The sequence below is a fragment of the Myotis daubentonii genome, chromosome 4 (assembly GCF_963259705.1).
Source record: "Myotis daubentonii chromosome 4, mMyoDau2.1, whole genome shotgun sequence".
Classification (NCBI taxonomy): Eukaryota; Metazoa; Chordata; class Mammalia; order Chiroptera; family Vespertilionidae; genus Myotis; species Myotis daubentonii.
In genome coordinates this window covers 10,669,760-10,682,600 of record NC_081843.1, presented here as the reverse complement: position 1 = coordinate 10,682,600, position 12,841 = coordinate 10,669,760, and the positions used below count along the sequence as shown (strand labels likewise).

At 45.1% G+C, this 12,841-nt stretch overlaps 2 protein-coding genes across 4 annotated transcripts in view; both read right to left on the bottom strand.

Annotated features, from left to right (window-relative positions):
* Positions 1-12,841, bottom strand: part of LOC132232794 (acyl-coenzyme A synthetase ACSM1, mitochondrial-like) — a 187,990-nt gene that overhangs the window by 161,095 nt on the left and 14,054 nt on the right. The window lies entirely within an intron of this gene.
* Positions 1-12,841, bottom strand: part of LOC132232795 (acyl-coenzyme A synthetase ACSM1, mitochondrial-like) — a 59,498-nt gene that overhangs the window by 32,735 nt on the left and 13,922 nt on the right. For both annotated transcript variants that reach the window (XM_059692403.1, XM_059692402.1), the window contains exons 2-4: positions 8,489-8,699; positions 4,667-4,874; positions 1,095-1,235 (exon numbers count right to left, since the gene is read on the bottom strand). In XM_059692403.1, the coding sequence (XP_059548386.1) occupies positions 1,095-1,235; positions 4,667-4,874; positions 8,489-8,699 (560 nt within the window). The remainder of the gene's footprint in view (positions 1-1,094; positions 1,236-4,666; positions 4,875-8,488; positions 8,700-12,841) is intronic.

The following is a 12,841-nucleotide window of genomic DNA, read 5'->3' as shown; positions in this document are numbered from 1 at the left end:
AGGTGCAAAATACATAGAACTTTGCTGGGGCTGAGCAGCAGACCCTGAAAGATGGATGGACAGATTACTTTGACACACGTATCTGTGAAAGAGAAGGCTAAGGGGCTTGTTTAACTTTAGAAACCAAAAGAGCCCGAAATGCCTGCCCTGTGAGCCTTTTATTGTAACAACGGCTTGAACTAAATTTAACCTCTAGATACAATCAGCAGGGTAAATATCCTTGAGAAAGCACCTGCTTCTTCAAGGTCGGGTCTTAAAGACTAAACATAGAGATTCCAGCAAAACACCCAGGGGATCAGACTTGTTTGGAAAAGTCAAGGTAAGGGCTGCCATCTTTGGCAAGATCCCCCCAGAGGCCCCCGACCTTTTGGAGAATCCTCCTTACAGACTTGCCAGCCAAGGCCCATACTTCCCCACAGAACTTGGTCTGGTATGAATATTACTAGTTGGGGAGGAGGAAGTAGGAGGGAAACGATGTTTGGTTTAATATTGGTTACATGGTTAACGCAAGGCTGTGCCTTCAGCCTCTACGATTATTTATTTTAGGTTAAAGGCAGTGGCCTGCCTTCCCCACCCCATAACCTTGGTGATAAGGGGTGGGGAAGAGAGAGCGAGGGAGAGGGAGAGTGGAAGAAATATATGTGTCCATCTGGTGTACGCTCCAGGTATTACTTCCCCCAAATGGCTCATGATTGGGAAACTCCACCTCTGTATCTGTTCACATAGCTAGAACTTCCTGTCCTCCCACCATACCTGGAACCAGTGGCAAAGACACATGGCTTGTCATTTGTGCAGCTTGCAGAATGCCTGCTGCCTCCACCCATGTTCCCGCCACACCTGTGAAGGTGCTCAGGCAGGACCCCCTTGTCAGTGGGAGGCTTCTGTCAACACACACTTAGAAGTCCAGACCTTCACCTCGGAGACCCTCAGTGGTCTGAACCAAAGAGAGCAGAAGGGAGAAGCAGAATGGACTCAGTTCTACTTAGAGCACCTTTCCCAACACACACACACACACACACACACACACACACACACACACACACACCTTGCCCCAGATTGTGACCCAGCCTCTAAGTTCCTGCCCTCTTTCCTACCTTGAAGGGAAGGAGTGTCGCAAGGAAAGTCCATGGCTGTGTTTTGCCATCTTGGGGAAGCCGGTGGTGCCACTGGTAAAGAAGATGACCATTGGGTCCGTGGTCTTTGACTTAATACAGGTGTGATCTGGGGATGCTGATCTACAAAGGGATTGAACAGAAAAGGAGAGAAGTCAGGTCTCCTGGCTCCACCCTCAGGGTCAGCAAGAGACACAACATGAGGCTCAAAGTCAGAAACCTGGTTTGCTTGTATAGATTTTAGAGAGAGGAAGGGAGAGGGAGAGAGAGACAGACAGAGAGAGAGAGAAACATGGATTTTCTGTTCCACTTATTTATGCATTCATTGGTGGATTCTTGTATGTGCCCTGAACAGGGATTAAACCCACAACCTTGGCACTCTAACCAACTGAGTACCTGTCCCAGGCAGAAACTGGGGTTTTGCAACACTGGAGGAAGAACTAGTCTCCAGGTCTGAAGCATCAAACAGAGTTTATGGGTGACTTGGGTAAGAAGACTGACGTTTCTTCATTTAAAAAATGAGAAAAACAGCCAATTATTTTATAATTTCACAAACATTGAAATAGAACTTACTGTTTCCAAAAATGCTCTAAATGACTTACAAATAAGAGCTCATTCAATCTTCAGAGCAATCCTAAGAGGTGACTATGCCCAACTTGTCATGCTCTCTTTGTGGATGAGGAATCTGGGGCTAAGAGAGGTTAGGTAACTTGTCTGAAGACACACAGCCAGCAATTGGCAGAGCCAGGGTTCAAACCCAGTGTGATGCATAGCCTGTCCTCTTATTCACACTGCTAAGCTTCCTTTCACACAAACTAACTTTACAGGAATTTCACCCCATAACCTTGGTGATAAGGGGTGGGGAAGAGAGAGCGAGGGAGAGGGAGAGTGGAAGAAATATATGTGTCCATCTGGTGTACGCTCGAGCCTACAGAGGAAAACTGCAGGCCCCTCAGTGGGCCTTGATTCCTGAGAGTTTCTACACTCAGTCTCCTGGGCCTGTGATGATAGGCGCCTGCGATGATTGGACATGACCATTAAGCTTCCTGTGTTGTTCAAATAAACTGCAGATCATCCAAGCGCTGGAGGGAACACTGGCTCTTGATGAGAAATGGTACCATCGTGACTCTGGGCAACTTAAGGGATTTTTAAACAGTATTATTTATTTAGGTTTTTATTAACTCTCTGGCTTCATTTCTTTATTCAAATTATATAAAGAAAGTTTAACTAAAAAGCCACAGAGGTAGTAGAAGTGAGCCAGCTGGGCTGCATTGGCTCAGGAAACAAGTTCCGGCAGAAGAAGGGCCCTTGGAGTTGAGGAGCCAGAAAGGCAAAGGTAGCGCCAGGGGAAGGTGAGGGCCTGCTCCCTGGAGGGAGAGCCCAACTCCGGACCCTAGAGTCCAACACAGGTGTGACGTCAGTGAAGTATTTGCCTTTTGGGGTTGAATAACATTTTACTTTAAAAATGGAAATGTTACTTCAAGAAAACAAAGCCAGTACAACTTACATGTTATAAACCAATGTTAGCTCAGAAAAATAAAAGAGACAAAGAAAAGAAACCCAGCAAGGTTTGAGCTGTGGGTGGAACAGGGGGCTCAGTGGAAATAACCTCGCAGGTGATCTGATCATAAATTCCTGACCGGGCAGGGCATGGCGAGGAGTCAGACCCCTGACACATAACTTCTCCGGTGAAAGGTTTATCTTTGCCTTAAGCAAGCCTGTCCACTGTTCTTTTTTTTTTTATTGCTTAAAGTATTACAAAGGGTATTACATATGTAACCATTTTATCCCCCCGCCCTAGACAGTCCCCTAGCCTCCCCTATCCCCCAGTGTCTTATGTCCATTGGTTATGCTTATATGCATGCATACAAGTCCTTTAGTTGATCTCTTACCCCCCTACCTCCTGCCCCCCAACCCTCCCCGGCCTTCCCGCTGCAGTTTGACAATCTGTTTGAGGCAGCTCTGCCTCTGTATCTATTATTGTTCAAAAGTTTATAATGGTCTCTATTGTCCATGAATGAATGAGATCATGTGGTATTTTTCCTTTATTGACTGGCTTATTTCACTTAGCATAATGCTCTCCAGTTCCATCCATGACGTTGCAAATGGTAAGAGTTCCTTCCTTTTTACAGCAGCATAGTATTCCATCGTGTAGATGTACCACAGTTTTCTAATCCATTCATCTACTGATGGGCACTTAGGCTGTTTCCAGATCTTAGCTATGGTGAATTGTGCTGCTATGAACATAGGGGTGCATATATCCTTTCTGATTGGTGTTTCTGGTTTCTTGGGATATATTCCTAGAAGTGGGATCACAGGGTCAAATGGGAGTTCCATTTTCAGTTTTTTAAGGAAACTCCATACTGTCTTCCATAGTGGCTGCACCAGTCTGCATTCCCACCAGCAGTGCACAAGTGTTCCTTTTTCTCCACATCCTCTCCAGCACTTGTCGTTTGTTGATTTGTTGATGATAGCCAGTCTGACAGGTGTGAGATGGTACCTCATTGCTGTTTTGATTTGCATCTCTCGGATGATTAGTGACTTTGAGCATGTTTTCATATGTCTCTTGGCTTTCTGGATGTCCTCTTTTGAAAGGTGTCTATTTAGGTCCTTTGCCCATTTTTTGATTGGATTGTTTATCTTTCTTTTGTTAAGTTGTATGAGTTCCCTATAAATTTTGGAGTGTCCACTGTTCTTGTGCAGGTAGGTTAACACGCCCTTGAAATACGGAAAGTGATATCCCTTGTAGGGGGTGTTACCCCTCATGAGAGCACATAATCTTAACTATCCTGTCATCCCATCCCCACCTGGCTTTCTCCCACTTTCCTGTAATCTTTTTTTGCGTCCCCTCCTGAATTTCAAATGCATTAAAGAAGCTACAAAACTGTTTTTCTCCGGAGCATTTGAGGTCTTGCTTCCCAGCATACTAGTATGTTGTCAGTTTGGCTCAAGTAAAATATTCTACAGGTCAGGAAGTTTCTCAGGTCGACTGTGTAAAAAACCCCTGAAGGCTCACAGAATTAAAGGATTGGAGGTGGAGGGTCTTTCTGACCTCCTGGCATTTCCCTAACTTTCTAAGGGCACCCAGACCCTGGGAGATGTTGGCCCCCAAAACCCTCTGCCAGTCACAGCCTCATTTTTTCTTGCAGTCTCAACTTTCACCTCAAAGATCCATTTTAACCTCTATCCAACGTATCCGTATACATTTATTTATATTTATGTGTGAATAATCTTTTAGGTTCCCACCTACAAAAAGCTTGAAACACAGTAATCCTCTGAAGTTACACCTCCTTTCACATCTCAGGGGTGATCAAACTTTAGGGAGAGAAGCACAGAAGCGCACTGTCCTGATATTACAGATGAAGCACCTTGGCTAAGAGAGGGGCAGGCAGTAGCCCAGGGCACACAGCAGGTCAGGGACACAGCTGGGAGGAGGTTTCTGGAGCCAGGCCTGGTGAGCTTCCTCCCACCAGCTGTCTGTCTACAGCGCTTGGGTGCGGAGGGCCTTCTCCCACCGTTCCTCAGAGAGCACCTCCGTCAGACCCGAAACTCACTGAATCAGAGATCGGAAGTCCAGCCACCCCTCACGGCCGTGGTCAGACACCAGGAGCTTGGTTTTCAGAGCGGGACACTCAGAAGCCACAGAGTCCACCTCCGGGGCAAGGGCATCTGTGGTCACGATGCTCTGGGCATTGGACTGCTTTAGCCGGTAGAGGATGTCCTTGGCCTTCAGCTGGGTTGTCCCTGGCATGAAGATAATCCCTGGGGATGAGAAAGAAATTATCTGTTTCATTTCCTCTTTCACAACCATGGGCTTCAGGCCTGGCTTATCTGCATAGAAATCCCCTAACCTCTTGGTATGCAAAGACCCACAGTATCAGCACCACTGAGCCACACCCCAACCTACAGAATCAGAACCTGCATTTAAAAAAACATATTCATATTGATTTCAGAGATGAATGGAGAGGGAGAGAGAAACATCAATGATGAGAGAACCATTGATTGGCCGCCTCCTGCACGCCCCCCACCTGGACATCCAGTGTTCCCGACCTGGAATCAAACCGTGACCTCCTGATTCACAGGTCAATGCGCAACCACTGAGCCAAGCTGCATGGCCACAACCTGTGTTTTAACAGGACCTCCAAGTGATTCCCACGCACATTAAAACTTGAAACGCCTGCCCTAAACCTTTCTACTCTAGCTGGGTGCAGCCAGTAGACAGGTGAGTCCTACTTTGCAAGAGTTTACATGGGAGCTGGGAGCACAGATGCAAGGAGGACAGAGTCTCTGACATCAGGAAGAGCTGCACCCCAGCCCCCGCTTTTCTGCTCCCACCCCCTTCTCTCATCCCTGTGTCATTGGGAATCCCTCACATCCAAATGAACCACATTGTCCCTTGAACTTTCCTACCTTCCCTCCCATCTGCTGTCACCAACAATTAGTTCCAGTATTTGTGTGCACCTATTGGATTCTAATCTCCCCACCAGACGCCTTGCCTTGAACTTCTGTGTTATTACCTCTGTAAGATCCCCAGAGCATCGACATTCCCCCAGCATTTCCTGTTGTTAGGACTAGAAGGCAATACAACCCTTGACAGCCATTTGGAAGCTTCCGGCCACAGGAGAACAAAGACCAGGAAATAATTGCTGGGCACCAGGAATCAGTCCATGTAAGGAACTGGAACCGTCCTGAAGCCCCCTGATCCCACACCTGCATTCCATCCCCATTCCAAGCCCACCAGCTCAGCCCCCAAACCCACTGACAACAAGATATTCCCACCCGAATGCAGACTGGTGCAGCCACTATGGAAGACAGTATGGAGTTTCCTTAAAAAACTGAAAATGGAACTCCCATTTGACCCTGTGATCCCACTTCTAGGAATATATCCCAAGAAACCAGAAACACCAATCAGAAAGGATATATGCACCCCTATGTTCATAGCAGCACAATTCACCATAGCTAAGATCTGGAAACAGCCTAAGTGCCCATCAGTAGATGAATGGATTAGAAAACTGTGGTACATCTACACGATGGAATACTATGCTGCTGTAAAAAGGAAGGAACTCTTACCATTTGCAACGTCATGGATGGAACTGGAGAGCATTATGCTAAGTGAAATAAGCCAGTCAATAAAGGAAAAATACCACATGATCTCATTCATTCATGGACAATAGAGACCATTATAAACTTTTGAACAATAATAGATACAGAGGCAGAGCTGCCTCAAACAGATTGTCAAACTGCAGCGGGAAGGCCGGGGAGGGTTGGGGGGCAGGAGGTAGGGGGGTAAGAGATCAACTAAAGGACTTGTATGCATGCATATAAGCATAACCAATGGACATAAGACACTGGGGGATAGGGGAGGCTAGGGGACTGTCTAGGGCGGGGGGATAAAATGGTTACATATGTAATACCCTTTGTAATACTTTAAGCAATAAAAAAAAAAGAAAGTGCTAATTGCAACATCTCCACAGGAAAAAAAAAAAAAAAAGATATTCCCACCCATGACTGCACATCAGGATGAAACTGCAGCTCCTCAGTGCACCTTCAGCCCTTGGCAGGTTGCTGTGAAGCCCTTCCCTTTGGATATCCCACCCCCACCCTCTTTTCCTTAAATAAACTCAGTTTTCTTTAATCACTTCTGAGATGGCCATTTAGCCTGCCTGCCCACCACGTTCACCTTCACTTCTCTTCACTAACACCTGTGTCCTCTCTCCAGGAAAACAGCTCGCTCCCCATTCTGGCACTGAAGACGCTGCCCACACTCCACCTTTCTCTCCCACACCTCTATTCTCTATTTCAAAATGGCCATTCACATGGGCAACTCCTGACTCTAAGCCTTTGCATGTGCTAAGCCTGTTCTTGGAATTCCCTTTCTCTGCTTCTACTCCTCTTTAGTTATGTTTTTCCCAGAGGGCTCAGCTCACGTCTTGAGTTTCTCATGAGCCATCTCTTAGCTCTACAGGTGACATGGCTTTTCATGCTCCCTCTGCTGTTGCTATCAACGTTTGATTCCACAGGAACTAGATGGATTAATCCACTATTTTATGAGGAAAAAAGAGAGAGGAATATGTAAACAAGAGCATGAACAGACTGTTGTGTGAACATGTGATTCAATTGAAGTGATTTTAAAAAATCCATGAGTCCCATTCTGATTCTAAATTAGATAGATAGATAGATAGATAGATGATAGATAGATAGATAGATAGATAGATAGATAGATAGATAGATAGATAAGCAATTAAAAGGGAAAGGGAAATTTCTACAGAAGAATGCTAACTAATGAATGTAGAGGGGGTGATGTAAACAGAAAATCTCATATAAAACCACCAAAATAATATTCAACTCAGTCAAGAATCATCAGGGGATACTCAAACCACGGGGTGAAATACAGAGGGGGAGCAGGATAGACACTAGTCTCATACGTGTTACCCCACAGACTTCTTACTAGTCAGGAAGAGAAAAGGTGCCCTGACAAAGTTGAATACCACCCTTCTATTGAGATTAACAGTATCACTGATGGAAGACAAAACAACTGCAGAGACCCCTCAGGTGATGCACCGACAAAGACACAACACTGTCCTCCCAGCACTCCTGCTAAGATGTTTTAAGATGAATATAATCATGAAGCAAGTGTGAGACATACCAACTTGGGTGCACCTCCTGCAAAGCAACTGGCTTAGACACTTCAAAATATCATTGCCTTGCAGAAAAGTCTAGAGAGCCCTTCTAGATTAAAGGAGACTGAGAAGACATGACAACTAAATGCAATGCAGGATCCTCAATTGGATTTTGGACTTAAGGAAAGAAATGGCTGTCAGGGACATGATGAAGGCAATTGGGGAATGTGGACTATGGTTAGCTATCAGGTAACACATATTGTACCAATGTCAGACTTCTTGTTTGATAAGCCTGCTCTGGTGATGGTGAAGGAAATGTCTGTGACCCAGGGTTTATGGATATTTACATGGCATTTATGGGTGTCACAATGTCTGCAACTGACTCTTTACTAACTCAGTGGGGGGCTCCAATATGGCAAAAGGTTAACAGTTGATGAATTTCAAAAAAGTAATAATGTCTGAGACTGTGCAAGAGAAAGTGTGTGTGCGTGTGTGTGTGTGTGTGTGTGTGTGTGAGAGAGAGAGAGAGAGAGAGAGAGAGAGAGAGAGAGAGAGAGAGAGAGAGAGAGATTGCGTTTGAGCGAAAGTGAGTGTGAGGGAGAAAGTGAGGGATAAAAGGTAAAATATGGGAGGGAGTCTGAGAAAGAGAAAGACTGTGAAGAAGAAAGAATGTAGGGAAGAGGAAGCACCTAGTATTCCAGGACCAGTTGGCTCCAGGACATCCCTGAGGTCTCTACGGGTCTCTGAGTCACTGACCTGTTCGGATGCAGCCCACGGCCACCAGCCACCACTCAGGCACTCGAGGCAGAATCAAGGCGAGACGGTCTCCCTGCTGCAGGCCACAGGTCTGCGTGAAGACGTTGGCTGCGCGGCAGGTGAAGTCTGTCAGCTCTCTGAAACTCCACTTCACTTCGTCTCCTTGGCTGTTCACCCACCACAGGGCTGGGTTGGGGCCTCTCTTGCCTTCCTGGTCAAGATCACACACCATGTGTTACTTCTCGCTTCAGAGGAAAAGGGCACTTATTTCCCCAATTCACTGTCACAGTCACATTCCAGTGTGAGCATAGCTCAGGAACCGATACCCCATCTTATTTTATTTATTATTATTATTATTCTTTTTTAATCCTCACTCGAGGATATTTTTCCATTGATTTTTAGAGAGAGTGGAAGAGGGAGGGAAAAACCGAGAAAAATATCAATGTGAGAGAAACACATCGATTGGTTGCCTTCTGTATGGGCCCTGACCAGTGCCCGGGCTGGGGAAGAGCCTGCAATCGAGGTACATGCCATAGACCAGATTCAAACCTGGGAACCTTTGGTCCATAGGCCGATGCTCTATGCACTGAGCCAAACCAGCTAGGACCTGAGACCTCATTTTAAATCATTGAAAGAGCCAAGAAAAGTTGGGGTGTGATCCAGCCAACTTCTTCCAGTCGACTGTAGCCACTGCCTCTCAAGTCATATGAAACCATGAATAGCTTCATGTCTCCAATTGAAGACTTAAAGCTCCATCCCCACGTGTCTTAGTTCCATATAGACAGTGCGTTCCTCTGTGTACCCCAGCATTCTCATCTACAAAGTGGGAACAATATTACCTAACAGGTCATAATGTCTAAATGAGTTATTTAATGAGTAAAGTATACATAACAGTGCCTGGCACAGTAGGTGCTAAATAAATATGACTATTATTATAATTGCTACACAATTAAAGAGGCTAATTTAGGCTCCAAATATTTTGCAAAATTAATTTTTAAAATTAAGTGACCTCTAATGGTGAAATTCATAAGAAACAGACTGGGAAGGTCCAGCCCCTATTCCTTCAGAGGAACTTCAGGTAAACAGACTAAAATGGCTTTGTTGGGGTTCTGGAAACAGTCAAGGATCTGCAGCAACCAACAAATGCCCAAACAGCTAAAGCCACACTCAGGACAGCAGGGCATGTTGTGATGTTCTGCTCACTTTTGCACCCCCTTCTCTGATGTGGTGCCCCAGGGTTGGGAGGAGGTGTTGCCTGATTCCCAGCCTTCTTTGGGACAGAAGGAAAAGAGTGAAACTTGTTTGCAACATTCAGTGGGGGGAGAGATGTTGCTGACAAGGAATTTATTTATTTATTCATTCATTTATTTATAAATTCCCTAATAAAAAGTAATGTTGAGGAGAGAAACCAAGATGGCGGCATAGGTAAACACCGAAATTGCTGCCTCCTACAACAACTTCACAAATACAACAAAAAGACAAAACGGACATCATCCAGAACTACAGGAAGGCTGGCTGAGTGGAAATTCTACAACTAGAAGGAAAGAGAAAAGCACACTGGGAGTCAGGAGCTGTGGAAGTAAAGTGCAAAGGTACGGAGGCTCGAGCGCGCGGGTAAAGGGGCTGGTACTTGAGGATGCGGCTGTCTTTTTGAATCGGGAGGGAGTCACAAGCTCCAGACTGCTCTGAACTCTGGTTCCAGGAAGTCTCTGGGGACCCAGGACTCATACAGGGAGAAACTGGACTGTCTGGCAGTGGGCAGAACTCAGAACTCGAGGGCGGCTTTCCCTCAGAGGTGCTTGCAGCAATTAAATTACCCGGACACTGAGACGCACAGCCCCTTAGGGCAGGGCTGAGGATCTGCCATAGCTGCTTGCTCCGCCCTGTTGATTCCTTGAGACCCCGCCCCACCCAGGCTGCGGCAGAGGCTTTTGCATATGAATGCCCTGGCCCTTTGCAACCTGAAAATTACCTAACAAATTACAGCTGGGCCAGACAGACCCAGAACTTCCAAGAGAAGGCCCAAGGCCCCACAGCAGCTTGCATTGCTTCACAGCTGGGCCTCATCTGGGCACCTCCAAACTCCAAAAAAGGAAGGGGGATCTGCAGATCTTTTCATAGCTCCTGCTGGGTAACCTCAGGAAGAGACTAAATTAGCACCTCCTTAGATCCAAGAGCCAGTGTACCCAGTGGTCAGAGGGGGACCATCCAGATTACAACTCCTCAGATCCATAAGGGACACACTCAGGGCGCAGACTCAGTGAGCAACAAAGCCCCACTGAAGCAAGTCTTGCCCCAGAAGGGTGTCTTCAGCCCAAAAGTTCTCCCACTGCAGACACAGCTGATTCTCACTGCCAATTGGCCTGGAGGTCAATTCCTCCCAGTGATCCCTACAACAATCAAGGCATAACTACAACAAGACTGTGCACAAAGCCCACAAGGGGTGCACCAAGAGTGTCCACCTCAGGTAACTGGGGAGGCTGAGCCACTGGGCCCTACAGGACACCTAGCACACAAAACCACTCTACCAACACGGAAGCATAAAAAATGCGGAGACAAAGAAACAGGTCACAAATGACAGAAATGGAGGAAAGCAAACGACTGGATATAGAGTTTAAAACCACGTTTATAAGGTTTTTCAAGAATTTTATGGAAACCACTGATAAATTTAGTGAGACCCTGGAGGATATGAAAAAAGACCAACTAGAAATTAAGCATACACTGACTGAAATAAAGAATAATATACAGAGATCCGACAGCAGACAAGAGGATCCCAAGAATCAAGTCAAAGATTTGAAATACGAAGAAACAAAAAATACCCAACCGAAGAAGCAAAAAGAAAAAAGAATCCAAAAATATGAAGATAGTGTAAGGAGCCTCTGGGACAGCTTCAAGCGTACCCACATCAGAATTATAGGGGTGCCAGAAGAAGAGAGAGAGAGCAAGATATTGAAAACCTATTTGAAGAAATAATGACAGAAAACTTCCCCTACCTGGTGAAAGAAATAGACTTACAAGTCCAGGAAGCAAAGAGAACCCCAAGCAAAAGGAATCCAAAGAGGACCACACCAAGACACATCATAATTAAAATGCCAAGAGCAAAAGACAAAAAGAGAATCTTAAAAGCAGCAAGAGAAAGACAGTCAGTTACCTACAAGGGAGTACCCATACAACTGTCAGATGATTTCTCAACAGAAACCATGCAGGCCAGAAGAGAGTGGCAAGAAATATTCAAAGTGATGAATAGCAAGAACCTACAACCAAGGTTACTTTATCCAGCAAAGCTATCATTCAGAATTGAAGGTCAGATAAAGAGATTCACAGATAAGAAAAAGCTAAAGGAGTTCATCACCACCAAACCAGCATTATATGAAATGCTGAAAGGTATTCTTTAAGAAGAGGAAGAAGAAAAAGGAACTCTTACCATTTGCCACAGCATGGATGGAACTGGAGAGCATTATGCTAAGTGAATAAGCCAGTCAGAGAAGGATAAATACCACATGATCTCACTCATTTGTGGAATATAATGAACAACATAAACTGATGAACAAGGACTGATCCAGAGATGGAGAGGCATTGATTGGGCTGACGGGCCTTGGAGGGAAGGTAGGGAAGGGTGGAGGTAAGGGGGAAAGATCAACCAAAGGACTTACATGCAAGCATATAGGCCTAACCAATGGACATGGACAACAGGGGGGTGAGGGCAACAGGGGGGGTGGGGAGGGGGTAGGGAGTAACGTGGGGATAAGGACACATATGTAATATCTTAATCAATAAAATATATTTTTTTAAAAAAAGTAATGTTGAGGATCTTTTGTATGCTTGTTTGCTGTCTGTGTGACTCTCAAGTGAGATGTCTGTTCAGAAACTTTTGCCAATTTTCTAAGTGGGTTGTTCCTTTTTTATTGTCCTTTGTATATTTTGGATATAAGTCTTTTTTTTCTTTTCTTTATATATCTTTATAATAATTATTATTATTCAAATTTATCTAGGAATAGGGTTTTATAAGCAATTGAAGTTAAGTTGTTATTAGTCTAAAATAGATTTCTATAACTTTAAAACATTATATATAATATACACAGTTCAAAGAATATACATAGAAGGAAATGAGAAGAGCATCAAAACATCACTACCAAAAAATCTAAAAAACACAAAAAAAGCTGTAAAAGAGGAAATGAGGGGAAAAAACAAAAGCTATGATTGTCTGGTATTCGCTGGCACCCTGCCCCGGGGGCGAAAGGACCCCCTCCCTTTCTTGGGCCGGTGAGAAGCTGACCTGTCCACACTGACGTCTGGAAACCACCCCACCCCAGTGAAAAATTCCTGCTGGACAAACGGCTCCCGGACAATGGC